This window comes from Chelonia mydas, chromosome 3 (assembly GCF_015237465.2).
Source record: "Chelonia mydas isolate rCheMyd1 chromosome 3, rCheMyd1.pri.v2, whole genome shotgun sequence".
Taxonomy (NCBI): domain Eukaryota; kingdom Metazoa; phylum Chordata; order Testudines; family Cheloniidae; genus Chelonia; species Chelonia mydas.
This window is the reverse complement of record NC_057851.1, coordinates 28,650,152-28,676,918: the sequence shown is the minus strand read 5'-3', so window position 1 is coordinate 28,676,918 and position 26,767 is coordinate 28,650,152. Positions and strand designations below refer to the sequence as shown.

General features: G+C 41.9%; 1 protein-coding gene across 3 annotated transcripts in view; it reads right to left on the bottom strand.

Moving 5' to 3' along the window:
* Positions 1–26,767, bottom strand: part of NOL10 (nucleolar protein 10) — a 93,873-nt gene that overhangs the window by 50,627 nt on the left and 16,479 nt on the right. For all 3 annotated transcript variants that reach the window (XM_037894060.2, XM_037894061.2, XM_037894062.2), the window contains 8 exons: positions 24,959–25,095; positions 23,265–23,330; positions 22,602–22,662; positions 21,934–22,019; positions 21,483–21,561; positions 19,332–19,481; positions 15,614–15,680; positions 9,943–9,995 (listed from right to left, as the gene is read on the bottom strand). In XM_037894060.2, the coding sequence (XP_037749988.1) occupies positions 9,943–9,995; positions 15,614–15,680; positions 19,332–19,481; positions 21,483–21,561; positions 21,934–22,019; positions 22,602–22,662; positions 23,265–23,330; positions 24,959–25,095 (699 nt within the window). The remainder of the gene's footprint in view (positions 1–9,942; positions 9,996–15,613; positions 15,681–19,331; positions 19,482–21,482; positions 21,562–21,933; positions 22,020–22,601; positions 22,663–23,264; positions 23,331–24,958; positions 25,096–26,767) is intronic.

The window sequence follows — 26,767 nt, the reverse complement described above, 5'->3', positions numbered from 1 at the left end:
TGAAATCTAGCTATTGGAAGGGAGGGGAAGGGAAAGGCAGACCTGGAATGCATACACAGGAGAATCTTTAGTAGGGGTAAAGAGGCTATTTTACCTCTGCATTTGGCACTGGTATAACCACTGCTGGAATACGGTGTCCAGTTCTGGTGCCCACAATTCAAGAAGGATGTTGATAAACTGGAGAGGATTCAGAGAAGAGCCAGGAGAATGATTAAACAATTAGAAAACATGCCTTTAGTGATAAACAGATTGAGCTCCATGAGTCTATCTTAAAGACAAGATTAAGGAGTGACATGATTATAGTCTGTAAGTACCTACATGGGGAACAAATATTTAGTAATGGACTCTTCAATCTAGCAGAGAATGGTACAACACAATCCAATGGCCAGAAGTTGAAAACTTCAGACTGAAAATAAGGCACACATTTTTAACAGTGTTTAACTATTTAACTAATTAATTGGGACAGTTTACCAAGAGTTATGGTGGAGTCCCCATCCCTGACAATTTTTAAATCAGGACTAGATGTTTTTCTAAAAGATCCGCTCTAGAAATTATTTTGGGGAAGTTCTATGGCCTGTATTATACAGAAGGTCAGACTAGATTATCACAATGGTCCCTTCTGGCCTTAGAATTTATTAATGAACTGCTTCACCTTACAGGGACTCCAGGATATTTGTAACTGGATTTCTGATCTCAATTAAGTTCAGCACCAATTTATGATGTAGGCAGGCATCTGTCAAACTGGCATCTGCACAGCTCTTTCAGTTACAAGGTAGGAAAACATTAAAAACTTTTTTTAAATGTACAACACACTGATTTTTTTCAAATTGTCAGCTAAGACGAGCCTTATACAATTGCTCCCAAACTTTACAAAACAAAATTTATGAAATGGGAGAAAACTGAGAACATCCCACATATTTCACCCATATAACATAGTCATCAGCCAGGATGGGAATCCAGGACCTTTGGCTCCACAACTGAAATGACAATCTCTAGGAGCTGCAGCAGTATTCTGACTGCTCTGAGCTAGGAGCTGGAGAATGACATAGTCACACAGTCATTTTATTACACCATACAAGAAGCTACAGGTGGATTAATGTAATTTTAGCAACATCAGGGAGTAAAGACAGAAACAGAAAGCTGGTCAAAATCTCAAATATGGAACGATTGTTATCCCTCCATAATATAGAGCAGGGGTCTCAAACACGCGGCCCGCGGTTCTTTCATGCGGCCAGCCAAGCTCCCCGTGCCCCAACTCCGGCACGCCCCTCTGCCTACCCCGTGGCACCGTGAGCCCCGTGCTGCTCCCTGAAGTGGCCAGAACCATGCCTCTGCAGGAGGGGAGGGAATGGGAGGGGGCAGCAGAGGGCTCCATGCATAACTCTCACTTCCAGGCACCGACCCCTGCAGCTCCCATTGGCCGGGAACAGGGAACCGCAGCCAATGGGAGCTTCAGGGGAGGTACAAGCAGGGAGAACTGGAAGTCCTGGCACAGTCAAGGAATTATGATGTGATTGGAATAACAGAGACTTGGTGGGATAACTCACATGACTGGAGTACTGTCATGGATGGATATAAGCTGTTCAGGAAGGACAGGAAGGGCAGAAAAGGTAGGAGAGTTGCACTGTATGTAAGGGAGCAGTATGACTGCTCAGAGCTCAAGTATGAAACTTCAGAAAAACCTGAGAGTCTCTGGATTAAGTTTAGAAGTGTGAGAAACAAGGGTGATGTCGTGGTGGGAGTCTACTTATAGACCACCAGACCAGGGGGATGAGGTGGACGAGGCTTTCTTCCGGCAACTGGCAGAAATTACTAGATCGCAGGCCCTGGTTCTCATGGGAGACTTCAATCACCCTGATATCTGCTGGGAGAGCAATACAGCGGTGCACAGGCAATCCAGGAAGTTTTTGGAAAATGTAGGGGACAATTTCCTGGTGCAAGTGCTGGAGGAACCAACTAGGGGCAGAGCTCTTCTTGACCTGCTGCTCAGAAACCGAGAAGAATTAGTATGGGAAGCAAAAGTGGATGGGAACCTGGGAGGCAGTGACCATGAAATGGTCGAGTTCAGGATCCTAACACAAGGAAGAAAGGAGAGCAGCAGACTACAGACCCTGGATTTCAGAAAAGCAGACTCTGACTCCCTCAGGGAACTGATGGGCAAGATTCCCTGGGAGAATAACATGAGGGGGAAAGGAGTCCAGGAGAGCTGGCTGTATTTTAAAGACTCCTTATTGAGGTTACAGGGACAAACCATCCCGATGTGTAGAAAGAATAGTAAATATGGCAGGCGACCAGCTTGGCTTAACAGTGAAATCCTTGCTGCTCTTAAATACAAAAAAGAAGCTTAAAAGAAGTGGAAGATTGGACAAATGACCAGGGAGGACTATAAAAATATTGCTCGGGCTTGCAGGAGTGAAATGAGGAAGGCCAAATCATACCTGGAGTTGCAGCTAGCAAGAGATGTTAAGAGTAACAAGAAGGGTTTCCTTCAGGTATGCTAGCAACAAGAAGAAAGTCAAGGAAAGTGTGGGCCCCTTACTGAATGAGGGAGGCAACCTAGTGACAGAGGATGTGGAAAAAGCTAATGTACTCAATGCTTTTTTTGCCTCTGTCTTCACGAACAAGGTCAGCTCCCAGACTACTGCACTGGGCAGCAAAGCATGGGGAGAAGGTGACCAGCCCTCTGTGGAGAAAGAAGTGGTTCGGGACTATTTAGAAAAGCTGGACGAGCACAAGTCCATGGGGCCGGATGCGTTGCATCCGAGAGTGCTAAAGGAGTTGGCGAATGTGATTGCAGAGCCATTGGCCATTATCTTTGAAAACTCATGGCGATCGGGGGAGGTCCCAGATGACTGGAAAAAGGCTAATGTAGTGCCAATCTTTAAAAAAGGGAAGAAGGAGGATCCGGGGAACTACAGGCCAGTCAGCCTCACCTCAGTTCCTGGAAAAATCATGGACCAGGTCCTCAAGGAATCAATTCTGAAGCACTTAGAGGAGAGGAAAGTGATCAGGAACAGTCAGAATGGATTCACCAAGGGCAAGTCATGCCTGACTAATCTAATTGCCTTCTATGACAAGATAACTGGTTGTGTGGATGAAGGGAAAGCAGTGGACGTGTTGTTCCTTGACTTTAGCAAAGCTTTTGACACGGTCTCCCTCAGTATTCTTGTCAGCAAGTTAAAGAAGTATGGGCTGGATGAATGGACTATAAGGTGGATAGAAAGCTGGCTAGATTGTCGGGCTCAACGGGTAGTGATCAATGGCTCCATGTCTAGCTGGCAGCCGGTATCAAGTGGAGTGCCCCAGGGGTCGGTCCTGGGGCCGGTTTTGTTCAATATCTTCAGAAATGATCTGGGGGATGGTGTGGATTGCACCCTCAGCAAGTTTGCAGATGACACTAAACTGGGAGGAGTGGTAGATACGCTGGAGGGTAGGGATAGGATACAGAGGGCCCTAGACAAATTGGAGGATTGGGCCAAAAGAAATCTGATGAGGTTCAACAAGGACAAGTGCAGAGTCCTGCACTTAGAACGGAAGAATCCAATGCACCGCTACAGACAAGGGACCGCATGGCTTGGCAGCAGTTCTGCAGAAAAGGACCTAGGGGTTACAGTGGACGAGAAATTGGATATGAGTCAACAGTGTGCCCTTGTTGCCAAGAAGGTCAATGGCATTTTGGGATGTATAAGTAGGGGCATTGCCAGCAGATCGAAGGACGTGATCGTTCCCCTCTATTCGACATTGGCGAGGCCTCATCTGGAGTACTGTGTCCAGTTTTGGGCCCCACGCTACAAGAAGGATGTGGAAAATTGGAAAGAGTCCAGCGGAGGGCAACAAAAATGATTAGGAGACTGGAACACATGACTTATGAGGAGAGGCTGAGGGAACTGGAGATGTTTAGTCTTCAGAAGAGAAGAATGAGGGGGGATTTGATAGCTGCTTTCAACTACCTGAAAGGGGGTTCCAAAGAGGATGGATCTAGACTGTTCTCAGTGGTAGCAGATGACAGAACAAGGAATAATGGTCTCAAGTTGCAGTGGGGGAGATTTAGGTTGGATATTAGGAAACACTTTTTCATTAGGAGGGTGGTGAAACACTGGAATGCGTTACCTAGGGAGGTGGTGGAATCTCCTTCCCTAGAAGTTTTTAAGGTCAGGCTTGACAAAGCCCTGGCTGGGATGATTTAGTCGGGGATCGATCCTGCTTTGAGCAGGGGGTTGGACTAGATGACCTCCTGAGGTCCCTTCCAACCCTGATATTCTATGATTCTATACCTGGAGGAGCAGCAAGTGCAGCAGACGGAGCCATGTGCCCCCCACCCCCACGGATGTGGTTCCAGCGGCTTCCTGGAGCAGAGCGGAGCAGGGAGACACGGGAGCAGGGACCAGGGCAGGCAGCGAGCCTGCCCTGGCCCCGGTACGTGCCACTGCCACCCCGGAGCCGCTCTAGGTAAGCAGCGCTGGGCCGGAGCCCGCACCCCACACCCCTCGTGCACCCCAACCCCCTGCTCAGAGCCCCCTGCCACACCCTGCACCCTGACCCCCTGCTGCACCCCTTTCGCCTTCTGCATCCCACACCCCAACTCCCTGCCCTGAGCCCCCGCCGCACCCTGCGCACCTCCTGCACTCCCTGCCCTGAGCCCCCTGCTGCATCCTGCACCCCAACCCCCTGCTACACCCCTCACCCCTCCTGCACCCCACACCCCAACTCCCTGCCCTGAGCCCGCTACTGTACCCTGCACGCCTCCTGCACCTCAACTCCCTGCCCTGAGCCCTGCCACACCCCGCACCCCTCCTGCATCCCCTGGGGGCAGGGTTGGGGTGGGGACTTCGGGGAAGGGGTTGGAATGAGGGCAGGGAAGGGGTGGGAAGAGGCAGAGCGTGGGCGGGGCCAGGGGCAGCAAGGGTGGGGTGTCAGTGATGCAGCCCTTGGGCCAATGCACTAGTTCTCATGTGGCCCTCGTGGTCATTTGAGTTTGAGACCCCTGATATAGAGCTTCCCATTTTCAGTGGTAAAACATCTGCCTCACAGAGATGCCCTGAGGATTTACATGTCAGCAATCTTATATCCATAATTTGTATGGGGGAAAACAGACACTAATAAGTAATTTGCCAATGAGGCTAGAGGACTAGGCATGCAACCAAGGCTTCAGCCCTGCATTCTAACCCTGTTTGTCCCTATATACTCATCATATGACCTTTCAGAGACTCAATTTCCCCATCTCATTTTTAAATGTCGATAACAGTGTTTTTCTCACTCAGTGATAATTTAAGACTCTCAAACCCTTATATTAGGGGTTCTGAAATCCTTGAACAGAAGGCATTATGTAAACGGAGGACAGACTAGAGGATCACAGTGGTCCTTTTGGGCCTTAAAACCTATGAATCTATTTATCGGACAGCTGCAATTAGAGCGAAAGAGTTCCTGGTTCCAATTTCAGATCTCAGTCCATTGGACCTCACTGCCCCAACAGATTTTTCCTCCTCATCTCCCTAGCAGCAGTCTCAGTGCACACTTTTAACATCAATAGCCTTCAAATATCCCAAAGCACACATACCTTTGATTTCAAGCTTCCTGAGGCACACATCAAATCGTAGCTTCCTGAGGCACACACGTATCAGGAAACCGGCTCATGGGATGCAGGTTCCGAATGTTTGCATAAGCTGTAGGTAACTATTAAGCCTCTGCCAAACTGCCCAATTCAGTTTAGAGGCACTTGCCCTCATTAAGGCCAACAGAATAAAACAAGAATAGAATTTCTACGCCAGGCCCTTTGACATATAAGCCAAATAAAATTAAAACGTCTCATCAAGGGCCAAATTCCACTTGGCCTTTATGCAGTGCAGGGAGGGAGTAAGGAACCATTTAAAGGTCTGCACAAGGCCTTGACAGTACTGCAGTCTCTGGGCCCTGAGGCATATAGGCACAACTCCCTTACAACTATTCTGGGGGTACATGCTGCACTCCAAAAGGGGTGACGATGGGGTATAGAGCAGACACATCCATTACCATCCCTGCTACATATATGAGCGTAGCAGCATCTATGTTCTGGTGTACCAGGGAGCTCCTGAAGGCATCCTGCCTCTGTGCTCCCTTTGGGACATGACTAAATGTTATCTAGGGTTGCCAGGTATCTGGTTTTCGACCTGGTCAAAAAGGGACCCTAGTGGCTCCGGTTGGCACTGCTGACCGGGCCGCTAAAAGTCCGGTCAGCGGTACAGCAGGGCTAAGGCAGGCTCCCTGCCTGCCCTGGCTCCGTGCGGCTCCCGGAAGCAGTGGCATGTCTGGCTCCTAGGTGCAGGGGTGGCAAGGGGGCTTTGTGTGCTGCCTGCACTAAGAGCACCGGCTCCACAGCTCCCATTGGCCAGGAACCATAGCTAATGAGAGCTGCAGGGGTGGCTCCTGCAGGCGCAGACAGCACGCAGAGCCCCCTGACCCCTCCACCTAGCAGCCGGACATGCTGGCAACTTCTGGGAGCTGCCTGAGTTAAGCACCTCCCGGAGCCTGGAGAAAGCACATGCCAGCTCAAGCCTGCTGCTGCAAAATGACCTTTTTAAACCACCAGCTGCACGTATGCGGTCACTTCACCCATTATGGTCTCATTCGCCACGCCAGGATGTTAGGGCAGAAACACTCTGGCGAGAGGAATGGATATCTGTTATAATCCCCAACCAGTCCCTTGTCGCCGACCCCACAATCTCCCTGCCTGGTTATGAGCTGCCCCATTGCCAATGGTCCCTGTTGAACAGGTTCTGGACCGGGCAAGGTCTCTGTGCAGCCAACCAGTATCACTGGGGCTTTTGTGACAGCCCTTTATGCAGCTGCGGCGCAATACAGACGATGACACACATTGTTGATGAATTCCTGCTCACTAGCTTCAGCGGTGGCGTAGAAGAATGGGATCACGCCACTGAAGATGCCATCACTTGGCTAGACGACTATGCACATGCTAAATAATTAAGAGACAGGATCAGTTGAACGGATTTTATTCGAGTGTGGCACATTAAATTATTCCGAAAGGTTCTGAAGGAACATTGCCTTGTACATTAGTAAGCCCTTTCTGAGGGCATTTATTTGGTTGTGAAACTAAAGGATAATAAATCAGCTCTTGTCTGCATCTCAAAAAGACAGGGTATCTGAAGCACTATTCATGCCTAACTTGCAGCAAATAAACAAATAAATTAAGCCCTTATTTGTTGGTAAAATTGAATCCTGGCTCAAACCAATCCCAGAATCGTCAAAAAACTTGCCTGGGGAAAACTGGAGTAATTAGAACAGCAAGCTGCTGGGTCTTGGAGGTTAAGATCTGCTCAGAGTAGCCACAGGGCTAAAGCAATTTTTGTCTCTCTGCAAGGGAACCATCACATTACTTAGGACGCCAGAAGTGTGAAGAAAAATGAAAAAATACTTTTGTTTTTAAATCCTCTACTGACGTGCAAACTACAGGAAACGTGGATATGTGAATCCGCCTGTTTCTGAGCCAGACTGCTCAAAAAGTAAAGTTATAGCATGAAGACACTAAGAAATGCTGAGTTAATCCTGGTGATAAATGCCATGAAATATTTTTGGACTAACCTGATCTCTGTCTTTTATATTTCCATTTGCTAACTATGAAGCCTGTAAAAACATTTTCACATTTTTAACTTCAAGAAATAGTTCACCGCAAATTCAGCACGTGACACGTTAGATTCAATATGCATCATGGACCCCCTGAATTATGTGGCACTGCCTTTCCAGGCTTTCTTCCCCTCTAGTCCAGCTGTTTACTTCGATATTAAATTCAATATATTTTATGGTGTACCAGAACTTTCCATTTTAAATGGATCAGATTTTTGTACTAAAAACATATGTTGGTATTTAAATTATCCTCAGTAGACTTCAAACTCAACAGCCTCAATGAGGTGAAAGAGAGAACTCAATTTAAATTTCTTATATGGCTGGACAACGATCTCCACACCAAAATTCAATTTCCTCTAATGCTACAGTCCTGCAAAACCCGTACTTCATCTATTACAAGTATTTATAGAACATTTATCATTTGGGTGTCTAAGCGCTAGTCTCTCTCTCCAGGACCATATTTTGTATTTGTGATGGGAAAATTCCAAAAGAAGGCATGGTCTAATCAAAAGTGGATAGATTCACACACAGTTAAGACATATGCTAACGGGAAAATGGGGCAAAGGAGAAAATTCTGAGTCTAGGCTAATGCTGACTGTAACTGGAATAATTTGTGCTCTACACAAGTACAAGTACAAATGCTCTACACTAGGGAATGTCTGGCTATGTGTGATTTACATTTCTCAGATATAATCTAAAATATAATGCAAAATGTTGCATTCAGAAACACTGTGTAAATTCAACAGTGCTAGGAGGATTTTTAAAATTTCAGACTTTTGAGATGGACAAAATGGATTCTTTTTAGTTGTTTTACAATTTATACGTGTGTACTCATTGAAAAGGAAATTAACCAAAATAAGTCTGAGTATAGCATTTTGTAACATAGCATGCCTGTCTGTGAAAAAGAAGGCATACATGCAAATGTTTTCATTATGAAACAACATTGGATTTGTCACTGCAAAACCCAGCACCATCACAACAGAATATAGGTAAGTTACAACATTTGTAAAGCACATGTGATATTCATAACATGCACAAAAAAAGATACTGCAACATACTCAGGAAATTTTCAAGCTGTTTTAGAGACAAGAAGTACAGTCACCAAATTATTCAGCTGAACTGAAAACACTGACAAGACACTAGATTGAAACATTTTTAACACAACTTCAATCTTCCTAAAGAGAGAACTTTGCAATAACTCATATGCTACCACAGAAAGCTTTCAAACTACATGCTGGACTCAGAAGGAACAAATTATTGAATGAACAATGATAATCTATAGAGCAAGTCAGATTTGTGGAAGGGCAGCGTTGCCAGAATGTTGAAAAGGCTTGGTGGCCCTCTCTGTGGTCAGATATACCAACATTTTTGGTTTATATGCATGATATAGAGCCAACATGAATATAATGATTGGTGAAAGGCCTATCTATTTTCAGAAAAAAGAAAAGGAGTACTTGTGGCACCTTAGAGACTAACCAGTTTATTTGAGCATGAGCTTTCGTGAGCTACAGCTCACTTCATCGGATGCATAGCATATCGTGGAAACTGCAGAAGACATTATATCCTTTTCTGCATGTAAAATTGTTCACATGTATATTAGCACCTGAACACTGTAGAGATAAAGACGTGTGCATACACTTTAAAGAGAATCCAAACACGCATGCTTTAGACTAAAATGCAGGAGAAGCTGTATGTGAGCAACTAGAGATTGGGTACAAGCCTGGTTAAAATATACCTCAAGATTGAGGATATATTTAAATTTCTGAAATCAAAAGCTCCAATTCAAATAGGACATTGGGTAACCAGGTGCTAAGAACTGCCACCAAAATTAAGATGGCTGTCAGAGCAGCAGCCATGGATATAGTGCTTATAGCTGAACTATGATGCTAGGGTAATTATTTCAGAAAACAGTTTATATCTTGACGGTAAGTTCCACATTTTATATTTAATGATCTATCTTAACAAGTTGATAGATTCTCTCTCCTGGGCTCTGACTGAATTTCCCCACTGCCACTAGTCAATTTAGGAATTGTTAAGAGTGTGGCAAGCTTCAGGATTGATTTTCAATAAAATAATGATGTAATATAAATACACCACACTTTGTTTCCAATATCTAGTTTAGTATGAGATTAAGCAATAGATTTTACAAATTATTACACATGCGTAGAAGCCCTATTTATAGATTTCCAGAATTAATTCAGTCTGCACACAAAATTTACTATAGAACAATCGGACAAGAAAACGTGTTACATTGAAGTGCTGACAGTTTTAAAACAATATTTCATAAATATTTCTAGCAGGGCCAAACTTATTTGCATTACTTACTGGAATGTAGTAGATGTTCATTTTAGGGTCTTCATTGGCCGTCAGCAGCATTCCTAAAGAGAGAGACAATTACATGGTGTAACCAATCGCCATAAAAGACTAGCTTATCTATTTTATTGTTTTATTTAGAAGTGTTTTAAGAAAATAGGTCCTATTCAATACAAAGCAGATTTGTACATCAATTCCATTTCCCTTAAATTATTTTTTCCTAAAGCCCTGTAACTGCAAATTTTATTAAAATAAAATAAGACTAAAAAGGAACAGTTACTAGAATAGCAATCTGAGTAAACATGAAAGATCTTTGAGGAAAAAAAAGTGTTAACTACAGCATATCTAAACAGAACTGATTAGGACTTGAATAGAGCCTGTCAACTGCGCCCCAAGTAAGTTGCTTATCCCTGCCTCATTGCCCTATTTAAAAAAATCCCATTATTGCTAATACTGGTTCATCTCCACTGATGTGAGCACTGTTATGAGCCCTACTGTATGTGGGCTGCCAGGGGCTGCTACGGTCCTCTCACTCTGCTCAGAGGGCGTCTAATTAATACTGTGCTTAACTTGGTGGTCAGCACCAATGGAGATGAAACAATGTTAATTCTGGGGTGAAATTTTCGAAAAATTTCCTTCGCATTGATAGGGTCCTCATCGGTAGCAATTTTTAGTTTCCTGTTACTTGGGGATCTATAGACCGTCTCAGTGAAGCAACTGCCATTTACAGTATTGGTGATGGCCCAGAATACATCATTCTGGGAATCAGACGTATGGTCTGAGTACAGAAGTGGGAGCCAGGATCTTGTGACACAGATGTCAACTGTATTTATGATATTGTTGAACAAGCCAGTTTATCGCTGTACCTCAATTTGTGCAACTTTAAAATGGGAAATACCTACTCTTATAGAGGTATTGTGCAAACTGAAATGCTTTGAAGACAAGAAGTGAGGTACAAGTGTCAAGTATTATTAAATCTAAGCAAACCCGGAACTGGCAACAGGCTTTGTACAAATTTGATGTGACAAATGATATGCTATACTTCTCCCTTCCCTCCCCCTCCCCCCCAAACTAGTAGGTAAGGGCATTCAGCATATATTTCTGCATTTATGTCATTTGACTTTCCTATGTAAATGACCTTTAAATAATACAAATAAGAAAAAGCATGAAGGGCAGTGTGGTGGGGGGGGGGGGGGGGGACCATCAATTTAGATAACTTTCTGACCTAAAAACATTCTAAAAGATTCCACTGAGACTATGAATAATGCAATCAATCATCATGTAGCCAGAGGGGAGAAATACAATTTATACCCAAATAGAGGCACACAATTAATATGGGTGGGGATAATCCCTTCCAGCCAATCCCTTTATTAAAAATACACAATGCAGTTGGACTCTAGAAGACCGAAAAAGGGCTGAATATTTCTGGAACACCAAGAGAGTCACAGTAGCAAGGTTAAAAACCAAGCGCAGAAAAGTTTATGGGCAACCTAAACAAAACCAGAACGATTTATGATTATTTCATGGATTAACAGTGCCTTGGAGCATTAGCATTTCACTACCACTAGAAAAGGAAAAACCGTTCATTCAGCGAACAGGGAAAACCCCAAAGACAGAACGGTAGAAGCAGTTTACCAATTATGCCTAATGCTTCAAAGAAGACAGTAAAGGTAAGCATCTTGGGAAGTTTCCACCAACAATTAGAGGAGGAAACTGTCTCAGGGACAGTACCTGGGTGTATACCACAGGGGAAATTTGAGAAACAGAAAAAGAGAGTCTTGATCAAAGAAGTCTCCTATGCATGTTTCTGCTGTCTCAGCTTGTTAGCCTTGACCATCTTTCATGAGAACAGAGACACACCTATCAAACCACAGACCAGACTAATCTTCTTATATGCAAGAGATTTCACAGACTGGAATAAGCAAGAACTCTCTTTTCAATGGGAAGTATTAATTTGGAGCCTGTTTGAAAAAAACAAGTTCTTTAGAAACTTGCAATGAACAGAAGCAGATGGGGCAGAGATTTCTCTACTCAATGGAAATATGATTATGTCTCAATCAATATTATACACCCAAAAACTTAGTTAACACAACTTAGATAACGAAGAGTTAAGGGTGGCCAGTGGTACCTCATGCCCTCCAAAACCGTGGAGAATGGCCGAATATAAACCTCTGAAAACCAGGAAGTACAGATAAGGTACATGCCAACTCAACCTTAACTCTGCACCTCCACCCCTGAGATGGCAACAGTCACTGGGAATTATGTGCATGTGTTCCAGCTGCCTTCATTGTGTTATGAGAAGTTGTATCGAGTGGCGGAGGGATTAGCTGAGTAGCTTGGCAAAACTGTGATTGTGATGTAAGGAGATATACAAAAGGAGTGATCTGAGCCTCTCTCCAAGGCACCCCCTGTGTGTGATATAAAAGGAAAGAGGTGCGTGTGTAGCCTGAGGGACGCAATATGCCTCATTTCAGCACTAGTTCTGAAGTTGTGTAAGTAGTGGTGCATAGGGGCCCTTCTTGCCATAGTGAGGTGGGATGTGAAAGTGGTCTGTAGGTTTAATGATGGGTAAATGAAAGTACAGTGTTTGATGGAATCCTGTGCATAAGGACAAAGGGATTGTACACTTTAGCAAGTTTTTTGTTGTGTCTGTAGAGAAGGCTGTGTTTGAGTGCAGGGCAGGTATAGGTAGCTCCTGGCTAGTACCCCTCACCCGAATACAAGTTTTGCCTTAGCAAGCATAAGGTATTAAACTCTGTGCTACAGTAATCATGTGCCCTGTTCCCTGAGTGTTCTGCACTAACTGCAAAGGCAGATTGTTAGTAGGCATATTATGGGCACATTGGAGCATCACTCCAAGGGCAGAGTTAAGACTGCAATGGATTGCACCTTAACTCTGCTTCCTAGTTTTCAGAAGTTTGCATTACTGTAACTCTATTTCCTGGTTTTCAGAAGTTTAGCCAGCCTCCATGTCCAGAAAGGTACGAGGCTCCACTAGGCAATCTTAATTCTGAGGTAATGGACGTTGGGGACATTTAATTTCCTTGTTTTTATAAAAAAAATTATTTCTCAGCATCCCCATGTACCACAGGCCAGCACTCCCTTTGCACTGCCTCTGGATTCCTGTCAATTACTCTGGCCACAGAATGCACTGGCTGCTTGTTAATCCCTTCACTCCCTCTGTGCTATCTTCTCATTGTCCGTCTCTGCTGTCCAAGACAGCCTGGTTCTCCCTCCACAAGAGTCCTCCCATGGAGAGCCAGGTGTCAGGGTGGGAGCTGCAGACTGAGGAACTGGGGAGAGGCTGCAGGAACAGTATAGGTACTAGCATGGAGTCAGTGGGGACATTTTCTGAGGGGAGGGACAGATACTCCTTGCCACTCCCCATCCTGGACTCAGCACTGTATACTTGGTGCATTTTCCATGCATGCTTGTTCTCAGCTCACCACGCAGAGGAACAGGGTCCTCCCACCCCCTGCATCCTGGCACACACATGGGGACAGAGAGAGGAATTCAGATCCTCCAGGGGAACCATGGTCCCCGCAAATACCAGGTCACATGGGGGAATACGGAGAGGGGTAGACACCCCTCCCAACCCACATTCCAGCACACATATGCGGGGGAAGGAAGGCAGCCTCAGATCTCCCCAGATCCTGGCACACACAGGGGAACAGGGAGAGGGACTCAGAACACAGAAGGGGAGAATGTGAAGCTGACAAGCCTCCAACCTCTAATCCCCCACCCACTTCCTGCCACCCCTAATCCCCACTCCCTCCTGACACCCACAATCCCTTGTCCCTACCGCCCTTCCATTTATCCCCCTCATCACCTAGACCCTTCTCCTCCTATTCCCCCAACTCCTTTGCCCTCTCATCCCCCACACCTCCAGCAATACTCCAACACCCTCCTACATTCCACCTTACTGCTCTGACCCCTTGTATTCCCTAGCTCTGCACCAACAAAGTTATGAGAATCTAACAATGTTATAAGCACCTTGTAGGAGAGGGCTGTGTATCAGGTACATCTTGATCAAATGATCCTGCGACCTGGTTTCCTTTAATGACACTCAGTTTCATTGTTCAGGAAACATGATTACATTATCCTAAAGGCCTTTCATCTTCCTTCCAGTTAATCAATGCTAGCACTCTGCTATAATAATCCCCAGGTGGAAAAGTAGCAAGTACCCAGCAATTACTCTAATATATTTACGCAGCACATGTGTAATTGATTATCATTCAGAAAACAGAGCTCCTTCTAAATTTACTGGGCACATTTCCCAAAAGTCAAAAAACCCTTAATAGAGACAGAAACAGACAGTAGCAGTATGCCTACAGATCATTCTCAGACTCCTGATAAGGCTAGGGTTTGAACTCTCAGTGCATGGGTGTAGCTCTGTTCAATAACCACAGCATCTTCTCTTGAGCTACCCAGATACTGTCAACAAGGTATCTGGAAACCCTCTAGTCCTACTTTTGCTGCACATCTGTATTTCAGTCTTGTTGACTTGATAGTTTTGGTATGTGCCATTCTAGAGATCTAAACTCTTCTTTAATAACTTCGTCAATATTGCTTCCCCAAAGAAGCAATGGGTGCCATGCACTAGGTGAGATAAATACAGACTAAGATCAGTTGGAGGATGATCAGAGACGTAGGTAGAGTCCCAGGTGTGCATGCAAAAAATATTATAAGAACCAGATTTTGTAAAATGCTGTTTTTTCCAAGGGGGCTGTATCTCAGGAACCCCTTACTCTTCTGAGCCCAAACAAGGACAACTAACACCACCTACACCTCTATGAAGCATAGTAAATTTTAAGATAATCCAAGTAGACATGCAGATTATAAAGTGCACCTGAATCTTAACTATAGCAGAGCTGGCTTGCCGTATAACAGGCAAGACCAAACTGAATTGTAAGACAGTAGTGTCATAGTCATGACTTAACACGCCAATGACACAGCAGATTTTACTGTGAAAACAGTCAGTCCTCTTACCCTCCCGCAAAACAATAGTGAATCAAAGGATATGCCTGCTGCCAAAGAACCAATCTTACCAAAATTTTCAAAAATTTGTTTTGTTTTTCAACAACAAAAAAAAACTAATAAAAAACCTTTCATTTGAGATTCAAACATTTAATTTTTTGAGATTCCCCCACCCATCTAACTTCCCACACACAGTGAAAAAACATCTGTGGGAATGGAGAATTGACAGAATGGGAAAATAAATTATTCTTTTTCAAAACAATCAAAATTGTCGGTTTTAAAATGGGAAATTATGACAAAACCCAAACATTTTAAATGTTTTTTTTTTTTGTCAAAACACTAATGAAAAAAAAAAACTTGTCCAGTTCTGAAAAGAAAACTTTCCTTACTCAAATTAGGTCCTGGCCTGGACACAGAGCTAAAACCGCTACTCTTATGAAAAATGGCATGGGATTTTCAATGGCCAAAAGCAGCTGATCCTCCGAATGACAGTACAGTGGCCTATAACCATAGTGTCCACTGATTCATTACCGACTCAGAGGAAAGGAGGATACAAATAAGACCGCATGAAGCTCCACAAAAAGTCTACCAACCAAAGTCAACCAAGCCTGACTCTCCATCACTATGACAGCTAAGGAGATCACAGCCTGAGGCAGGAGGTGCTTTACCTGTTGAATGTAATAGGTATTTAGGGTATTTTAAATACCTGAATTAGGATAAAGGCAGACATCATTGATATCATGTTCTGGCTCCATGGAAGTAAATATTTTCCCCTGAAATAGTAGGAAGAAAACATTAGATTTCAAATGATGCAATTACAAAGTTCAATAAAACAAACCAATTAAAAAGTAGCCCTTATGGAAATTAAAAATATAGTGGAAGAGTACAGCAGGCAAGGCATGGTACAAACAAGGCTTTGCACTCTGATGGCAAAGGCAGCTCAAGGAATTCTACATTGTAGCCCCTGGCTGACCAGCTCTTCAATAAGAATATGTGGCCTACCGGTTGCTCAACTCAAAATACAACACTGCATGCTGGGACTTGTAATCTCCCTTTTGGGACTGCTGCATTGAAGATGGGGATGTCAGCAATCTACTCCGTTTTATTTAAGTTGGATGGGGCTCTCAGGTTCAAGGCAAGTTGCCAATGTAGCCCTCGTTTCGGCAAAGTTTGAATGTGCCAGTTCTATGTAGTCTCATTTTAATAAGTAACCCATCTATACTAGAGAGCTGAAATGACAGGTTGGGTGTGGGCTTTGGTTCTCCCACCCTATTCTTGTGTGTAACACAAGGCATGGCATAGCACTTTACACTACCTGTAATTTATTAACGTTGTATTAAAGAGGTCTGAATAAGAGGATCCAGTGGTAAGTAACTTAGAAAGACTGGAATAGAGGTTAATAGTGATTTAATAATGATATTAAAAGTACGCAGTTTAAGGATTTTGTGTCTCTTCAGGAATTTGACTCGATATATCAAGAAAAAAAGAAAAAAAAAAAAAGACATCTCTGTTTACAGCCAAACTACTATAGTGAAGTAAGACAAGAGGACACTATTTTAAAAAATATCCAAAGTAACAGAACAGGAGAAAAAGATAAACAGGAAACAATGCTGCACAACATTAAGAAAAGGGTAAGATTAGTTGTTGAACAACCTTGCCATTTTCAGTTCATGTTGCTACACATAATCCCACTGATAGGCAAGATAGGCATTAAAATAATTTTGTGACCCAAATTGTTGGGTTTTTTAATTAAAAAAAAAAAGTTTTGTTTTTAAGTATTTTAAAATGGATCCCTTTACTGACAGCATAGAAGGAATGAGCGTCTGCCTGTTCTAACAAATTGACATAGAAGGGTGCCAAACCTGCTTCTTAATTACACTGAGGTGAAAACTAGGTATACAGTATATTCTGGGTATAATCTTATATCATAAATAGCCATTTAATACCACTTGGCATTTATACAATGCCGTTCAGTTGAGGATCTCAAATCCTCAACCACGAACTGAGATATATGAGTGATATATGCCGATCACTTCACCCGTAACTGAAAGACAGCCTGTTCTTGAGTGGAATGTGATTTGTTTAACAACGCATAGCAACACTACACATCAATTTAGACAAAGTGAAGAAAACCGTATGTAGAATCTACAGGGGGAATTTAGCTAGGAAGAATGTGATTACCAATTAGAATGGTGCCGGGACAATGAAACTACAGCGTATGGCAGGGCACTGAATGAGGGAAGCAGTTGATGTCAGTCTCCGTTTTCATTATAGAAACATCAGCAAAAAACACACTGAAACATAGCGCTTGAAATTCTAATATATAAAAATATTTTAAGCATTAGGTTACTACCAAAGATGCGGATGTCTAAAGGCAAAGGATTTGCTTGAAAATGTAGGAATTCAGTCCCTTCTCTGCAAGCACCTCTCTCCGATTGCACAGAGTACAGGGTCATTCGTTCATAGAAAACTTTCGCAGCATAATTTTCTGATGACTGGCCCTTTGAGTTGGACAGAGAAAAGCAGCTGTAGCCCTGAAATAGCCATTTGGCACCCACTTGGTTCATACCCTTCTTTGCCAGCTTGTAGTTATTCCTATTATTCTTTCCCTTTCTGTTATCATTGAAGAAATGGCACATGTACTCTTACTCACCTGAAACGTGCCAAGTGAGCTTTAATGACCACGATGGTCAGAACCTGTTTTGCACTGAATCCAGAATTATTGCGCAAATTTAGAGGGACTCAGAAGCAAGACTATTTTAAGAGTGGGAAAACCCAGACAGCACAGATATGTTTGCTTATAAAAGCACCTAAAAGACAGCCGGTAAGAAAGAAGCCTCTAAGACTTAGGCCATAGTACTAAAAGCATGATCATACACGTCCTCAGTGTTCTAAAATGAGGGACAAAAGCAGAGCAAACTTGGATCCCATTTCTCGTCTCTTCTTCCTTCCCTGCAGCAGTCGCACCTACCTCCCAGGCGAATGCTGTTACCCCACCCACCTCTGGTCTTTTCCCTGATGATTAATAGAAGAGCATTCTCCCACCCCCATCTCAGCAGACAAAAGCCTCCCGCTCCCCACCTGAAGGCACGTCTCAGCACGGGGCTACTCTGGTATCAAAGCCAGAGACTCTCCACCCCAATCTCCCTCTGCACAGTTGGCACTCAGCCAGAGATATTCAGGAACCAACATCTGGTGGAGGTGGGGCCAGTTGGCACCCACTCTAGGAAAGAGTCCAAACCCAGCGCTGCCTCCTGCAGTAAGAAACTCTCTCTTTTCCCACCTCAGGAACCACCTACTAAGCTTTATGGTGCTTAACTGTCGTTGAGAGAAATGTATGAAATTAAGAAAAATGGAGAGAGGCTAGCACTGGTGTTTACACACTAGTCAAGGATTTATCAAGTCTTGTAACTAACTATACAGTTACTGCAAAGGAGCTTGTTACCAACCAACCGTACAGAAAACTGTACGAAAGCTGGTGAACCTAAAAGGCCTCTCAGTGTTTGTAAAGGCAAGTAGTTTTCCTATGGTGGAGAAATAATAGTGCAACCCTAGATGACTGACTGAAATAGGCTATAAAGCATTTGGAAACTACTGAATGGGCTGTGACTTCTCTTGATAAAGTCCATCATCAAGTCAGAAGAGGAGTACAGGAGCAGAACAGCTAGTGAGTCATTGAGGAGTGTAATGCAAGCACAGGTAAGAGAAAAACAGCAAATAATGCAAGACCCTGAAATGAAACTAAGTTACAACAGCGCTATTATGGATCTGCTAATTTGCGCATAGTAAATTCCATACAGAACATTAGTATGAATGCACAGATTAAGACAAAGATGACATCTCCTGCATCATATGGATATTCAGGCTGAGAGCTCAACTGTATCTCTGCCTTTTAAGCTTATAAGGTTAAAAAGATCTACTGTAAATGAGTCAGTTAATGCAATATATAACATATTGCACATTGCGATTTGAGCGTAGGCTTAATTTCTCCTTCTTTGTACTGGCATAGTTATATAAATATAAGCATCTGACTCCTTGAATTACAGAATGTTGATCACAGGGGTTAGAAATGAATTAAGGGCATTTTGGGCAAAACAGACTTTGTGCCAAAAGGACAGAGGAAGGAAAACATTTTGTGTTTTGTTTTTTTTTACATCTCACCAATTTTACATATGTTTTAGACCTTTACTTTTTTAAAAAAAGGCTTATAAGCAACTATATAACTGTTGAAAACAGTCTGTGCATCTGAATACACAAACAGCTTACTGAAGATTTTCCCAAGGCTGTGTTTGTAAAGTCAAACAGAATCTAACAATACTAAGCAAATTAGGATACACAAAAAAACCTCACTATATTGAAATGCAGACATAAGACATAAGTTCAAATCACGAACAAAATTAAGAAAAATAATTTAATAGACTTACTGTGTCCTTGTTCCACATTTTCACGATTCGTGAATCTGCAGATATTATTAAATCTAATGGATCCTGGAACTGGATTGATTTAATAGGCAGGCCATATTGGTGATCTTTGACTATTAATGGATTACTGGATCTGAGATCATACAACAAAACCTGGAAAAATAAAGACAACAGGAATTCCCTGTACTATCTAATCAAGAGGGTTCAACCTAGACCTGGCCTACTCTCAGTGTTGTACCGGTTAAACTAAATTTGTACAACTCACCTTTAGGTTAAACTGGTACAACTTTTGTATTTAGACAAGTCTGTAAAAATATAACTAAGAAGCAGTTGAAGTTCTGAACGGATTATTGTTTATGAAACAAGCCTGGTTTACTCTGAATTAATCTCTTATACCGGGGTGGGCAAACTTTTTGGCCCAAGGGCCACATTGGGGTGCGAAACTGTATGGAGGGCTGGGTAGGGAAGGCTGTGCCTCCCCAAACAGCCTGGCCCCGCCCCCATCTGCCCCCTCCCACTTCCCACCCCCTGACTGCCCCCCTCAGAACCCCCCCCATCCAAACCACCCCCCAATCCTTGTCCCCTGACTGCCCCCTCCCAGGACCCCCGCCCATAACCACCCCCTGGGACCCCCCCATCTAACCCCCCTGTTCCCTGCCCCCCTATCCCCTCCAAACCTCTGCCCCATCCAACTGCTCCCTGTCCCCTGACTGCCCCACAGGACCCCCCATCCCCTTATCATGCTGCTCAGAGCAGCATGTCTGGCAGCCGCGCCGCCCGGCCAGAGCTAGACACACTGCTGCTCTGCGCTGCGGGAGCGCACAGCCCCACCGCCTGGAGCACTGCCCACGTGGCGGCGTGGCCAGCAGAGGAGGGTCTGGGGCTAGCTTCCCCGGCCCGGAGCTGGGCAGGATGGTTCCGCGGGCTGGATGTGGCCCGCAGGCCATAGTTTGCCCACCTCTGTCTTAAACCAATACCACACGGATGCTTCAGTACTATGATAATTATATATGAACGTAAGCATTTACCATACTTCCTAGTAAATACCGAAAATGAAGTGTTATCTGTGCTGTCATCTGCCTAGTGTATTCCAGTGCTATTTTTCCTTTATGGCACAAGATGGTGATAAGGCAAGGTAACTTCAAGTAAAATATGTAACTCAGGTTCTTAGAAGCCCCTTGGGATTTAGCAATTTTTAATCAACTTACTACCTGGGAATTTCATTTTCACTCTTTCATTGAAAACATTAGTGTTCACATTCCCTTTATGGGAAGTAATGTGGTCCAGTAGGTAAGAACCCTGGCCTGGGATTCAGGCGACTTAAATTCTAGTCCTGGCTCTCCCACTGATCTGTCATCGGGCCTTGGACAGTGTCTCAATTTCCTAAATGTAAAGTGTGGAGACTAATGCTAACTTACCTTTGTAAAGCACCCAGTTCTACACATGAGCAGAGCTATGCTAGTACTAAATATTCTTCTGGTTCAGCAACAGTAGACTTTGCACCCCAAGCATTCAGGTCAATGGCTCTCTCAAAACATACAGAACAGGTACTCAGAAAGCAGATGTACACAAACAATACTCAACCTGGGGCTCTACAGTCAAACAGAATACTGAAGACAGAAGAAATTGTAACACTGCACTACACATGGACAGCCAAAGTAATACTGAATCAATGAACTGAGTTGGCCAATCCCTAACTTCACCCGGGAGCAGTTGGAAGAAAGATGAAAAATAACCCCTTTCACTACAATAGCCAGGAGGTGGGGTAGGAGGAGAGTGGATATGATACATTGAATTGAAAAGCTGCAGAACCACAAAAAACAGTAACTTCCTCACACTACTGAGTCAACCGAAAGTTACACTGAGATGTTGTACATGTGGGGGGGATTTTGCGCCATCCCATCAGGACATCACTACATTGTTATTTTGTAGCTCTTTAATTCCTCTTGATGAAGTTACTCTGTGCCTTAAGGTTGAGTATTACTATCTTGTATGCAAACAAAAATGTTTGTTTGTGTATATTTTACTCCTTCGCTAGTACAAACTGGCTTCAAAACAACTATACTGAATGTCTGAAAAGATCCAGGTCTTTGGTAGAAGAACTGTATCTCTCAAGATCTACGGCAAAGAAAGTTAATTCAACAGCATGCCTACCTGCCCAGTGGATGTGCCAACAGCCATATTTAAAGCTCCATTAAACTTCAGTGCTGAAATAGATGGTAAGCCATCTATCCTGAAAAGAACAATGTTTATAATTATATTTTCCTTTTAGTAAAGACTGTGAATATTTGCTAAAATGCCTATAGTTAATGGCTTAAAATACTGAATGTTTGTTTATATACTCAGAAATCAGATACAAAAACTAATGGGGACACCAATGACATGCATTTTTCAGAAATATTATTGTTCTTCTTCACAAGCATTGTGTTGATGTGCATTTTTAAAAGTTAGCCTTTGCCTGTCAGACCAATGACCTAACTTTCCAGATAAAGGATCAATTCTACAGCATTTACACACTAACGTTGATGAGATTACTGATGTGTAGTAGGACTGGAATGTAGGATCAGGACCTAACATTATGCACTAACAGCCAATCATTACTTACTCTGTATCTGCTGTTACACTGCTTAAAGCACAGTCCAACACACCAACTCGATTTCTTGTTCTAGGGTCCCAGCATTCCACTTTCCCCTAAATACAGTATAAACAATTAATGACAAAAAATATATAATTCAAGATTACAGTGCAATTATTTAGCCCTGTCAAAAGCCAGAAATCAAAATTATAGAGGATGCTGGATCTATTGACAAGCCACTTTAATTGTAAAGGCAAACAGCTCATGGAAGGATTGGATTTAAGTGATAACATGCTAATTGCCACATTTTAGTTTTCTTCTTTTTCTAAAAAATACGATCAGATCTGAATATCTTTAAAATGTTAAATCCTAAAATAGTAACAGGATATGTGTAGGCTACTTAAGTTATACATATGTCTATATTTTAAAATTAAATGTGACGATTATTTTCTTTGTTTTCTTGTGGAATCATAAGTGTCTCCACATCCAATATAGTGCAAGAAATTGTGTTTGCATTATGCTCTGAAAACAGCCATGCTGTCCAACATCTTAATCAATTCACATTTAACGTAATACATTAGATCAAATTAATTCTTCAGCTATATATTATGATTTACTTCTATGATCTGCATATGATCACCAAGAAATGAGAAAGAAATACTACCACAGTTCTGAGAAAGGTTAATTTAAACATTTACCTCAGCTGTCCCAGTAGCAAATAAGCAGTGTATGGGATTTATGTCACAGACATTATTCTCCCTAAAATAGAAAGAGGGGCAAAGTTTAATGACCCACAAAATGACTTAGAAGAACTTCAACAATTTTAATGATCACGCTTATCCCAAAACCAAGATCCTACCAACAATCCCACCCTCAACTGCCTGCTTATTCATTCCTTCCATAAATATCTTATTGTTTCTCATCCCCTCTTGTACTTGAAATCTTCCCTGAAATGATTTACAAGTCTATCACCTCCTCCAAGTCCCTTCTCAAGACCCACTTCTGCCATGAAGACTGCAAGAAATCAGCCAACATATGATCGCTAGACAGAAGAGCACTGGGGATGGTTATATGAGGGCACATTAATCAAAAGGAAGTTTCATAAAATCTATTTTAAAGAGCAGATTAGACAATTAAAAAATATCCATAGAAATAAACTGAACACGTCTAACTGTCAGAGTGAAGATTTTTTTAAAGTATGAAGCTCAGAATTGACCATGCTTCTTCCAAACTATACTTTTATTTACATTAATGTGCATTTGGATTGCGCATGGAATGTGCTATTGATAATGAGCAAGATAAATATTTGGCTCCCCCTGCTGGAAAAATTGTAATGAACATGATAAATTGTAGTTACTTACGAAGCATCTGTTTGTAGAGAATTCAGGTACCTTCCTTGTTCCAGATTTAATCTGTATACTTCAGAACTACAAAGAAGCTAAAGTTAATTATTTCTCTCTAAACACTGCATATTTTAAATGAGTGAAAACCATAAGACAATTCTTGTTTAGATCTCATTTTTACAGCAAATATAAATTTTCAGAACTTAATTTGAATAGCACAGGGAAACTCCTATGCCCGACTAATCTTTCTTCCCATCTCCAAATGTTCACCAATAAAAAGTGTTGGTACTATACTAAAAACTACACCTTCCCAGATAAGGAATGTGTTAATTTTCTAACATGTTATCTTAGCAACTCTCAGCATTTTCTGTTGTTTGTTATTTATTTTATAGATAAAATATAAATTATTTCCTTAAAAAAAACCCACAACCTACTATTCACCTTGGTTTGAAACTTTGAAGGTCTACATATGGCTTTCACTCCCCTGCCTTCCTAGAGACTCTATAATTCATGCTTTTACATAATTTTACTAAATTGAGTTAAATTGTAACAAAATCATCAACAAGGACAAACATGGAAAAATATAAATTGACTTTTGGATTTTTCTGATTTTTAAATTACATAATACACATGATTCAACATGACAGTATGTTGTGTTGTAATTTTTGACAGCTATTTTCAAAAACATAACGTAACTGGGCAGAGAACTATCCAATGGTAACAGACTAAGGAAATGAAGGGACTTAAAGAATCACAGAAATGCAGGGCTGGAAGGGACCTTGAGGGGACATTTAGCCCAGCCCTTTGTGCTGAGACAGGACGAAGTATGTCTACACCATCTCTGCTAGGTGTTTGTCCAACCTGTTCTTAAAAGCCTCCAGTGATGGTGATTGCACAGCGTCCCCTATTCAAGAACTTAACTACTCTTATAGAAAGTGCTTCCTAATATCTAACCTAAATCTCCATTGCTGAAAATTAAGCTAATTATTTCTTGTCCTACCTTCGGTGGACATGGAGATCAATCAAGCAATATCCTCTTTATAACAGCTCTTAGCATATTTGAAGACATATCAATCTTCTATTCTCAAGACTAAATGTATCCAGTTTTTTTTAACCTTTCCTCATAGGTCAGGTTTTTCTAAACCTTTTATTGTTTTTGTTGCACTCTTCTGGACTCTCTCCAATTTGTCCACATCTTTCTAAAGTATGGCGCCCAGAACTGGACACAATACTCCAGCTCAGGTCTCATCAGTGCTAAGGAGAGCCAATTACCTCCAATATATTACATATGATAATCTTGTAAATATCACCCCAGAATGATATCAGCCATTTTTGCAACTGCATCGCATTGTTGGCCCATATTCAAATTGTGATCCAATATCCCCCCCCCGGATCTTTTTCTGCAGTATTATTGTCTACAGAGTTATTCCCAAATTAGTATTTGTGTATGATTTTTCCTTCCTGAGTGTTATTGCGATTAATTTTGTAAAGTCTTCTGTTTAATGAACCAGCTTAGATTTTCTATCACCAACATTTTCTACTCTTCACCGAAGAATAGTATTTTCCACTATGCATGTAGATGGAATTGTCAATTTTTACAGTATATTTTTAGCTTCATTTTATACTTGAAGAAAAAAAAAAAACAGTCCGAAGAAAAAAAAAAACAGTCCTAAGAAAAATGAAAACAAAGACCAGCCCATCTGGATCAATACCTTGCTCCTACAAAATACAGGTCACATGATGGGTAGTGGTAGGAGAAATCTCTACCAAACTTTGGTATTCTTGTCCTGTAATAACGGCCATGTTGTGAATGAAACTCAACGTATCTGTCACACTGCAAGAAGACAATCTGAAAACACAAAGCAGAAAGGATTTGGGGGTTGGTTGGTTTTTTCCTGATGGTTTCCTCCCCTACCCCACCCTCGTTACTCTTTTCTTTAAAGAAAACTCCAGTGATTTTTCAAACTCACAGGTTTTTATCAAAACCAACTGATTTGGCTATTATTTTTAAATAACATTGTATTTCACTAACAATGGTAAAATTTACTAACATTGATCCTGACTTGCTATTTTCATTGGGTATGGGGAGAGAGTTTGATAAATTAATTTGAAGAGAATCTTTCCAAATGATTTCTGTAGCCTTTGATCAATATTTTTAGTGAAATTTACACATGCGTTTAAAAAGTTGCATAATGGTGGTGGCGTTTTCTGTTCATTTGTCTGAAATTTGCATGCATATATGAACAGCTCCCCTACCATCACCACTCCCTGAAGGGAAGGGAAGGACCGATGTCTAACTGATGAGCACCTTTGATATCATGTTTCATGTCTCAGAGAGTGGCCAGCACCAGATGCTTGAGAGGAAGGTGTAAGAATGCTGCAGCAGACAGATGCAAGATAATCTGCCCCATACATTAGGTCTCATGATCCAAGAACTAGAGACTGACTTAAACCCAAAAGCTAGAGGTTGAGTATCCATTCCCCACAATTTGTTACCATTAATTATAGCAACTCTGGATATTCATGTTATTCACATAGAAGTCCAAACCTATTTTGAATTTTGCTAAATTCTTGGCCTCAACAATTTCCTGTGGCAATGTGTTCCAGAATTCAATTACAGGTTGTGCGAAAAATTACTTGAATTTGCCACCTTTTAATTTCATTGAATATCTGTTGTTCTTGAGTTATGAGACAGGGAGAACAGAAATTCCTGATCTACATCCTCAAGACCATTAATTATTTTACATAATTTTATCATGTCCCCTCTTATTCATCTCCTTTCTAACATAAAGGATCCATATATTTTCAATCTCTCTTCAACATAGTTTTCCCACATCCTTGATCATTCTGCAATTTATTTATTTTTTTACAATGTGGGTGATTAATATTGCAAATGAGGCCACCCCATTCATTTATATAATGGCATAACAACATTTTCCAAATTATTCTCCATCCAATTCCTCATGCAGCCTAACATCTTGCTTGGCTTTTGACCGCAGCTGCACATTAAGCAGAGCTCTTCATTCAGCTTTTTACAATGATGCCCAGGTCAATTCTCTTCTCTAGTCTAACTAGAATCTCTTCTGTTCTAACTTGACAGTCTAGTAAAACTAAAGGAAGTTTCTGAAGCATGGAGCGGTACAGAAAATAAGTTAAAGAGATTAACGCAAAATGAGATCTTATTCAATTTAAGCTTTAACAGCATGTTCTAAGTCCACCGACAGAAGGAAAGGGGGAAAGACATCAAAGGATCACTCTCAGGGGGAGCAGAGATGCAGTTTATTTTCAAGGACAAATCTGAATATTCATCCTCCTTTACTTCCCACACAAAAAGAATTTTTAAAGACTTTTCAAAATGTACCTAAAAAATAAAACACAATCAAATTTCATGCCTCCATAAAGTAAGCTCAGAGTAATTAAAGAACATACAAATGTTGAAGTTTCCCTCAATCTCTAATAATTGTTGTTTTAGATATTTTTGGAAAGTCTCTACAATACTGGAACGGAAAACACTCAGGTTT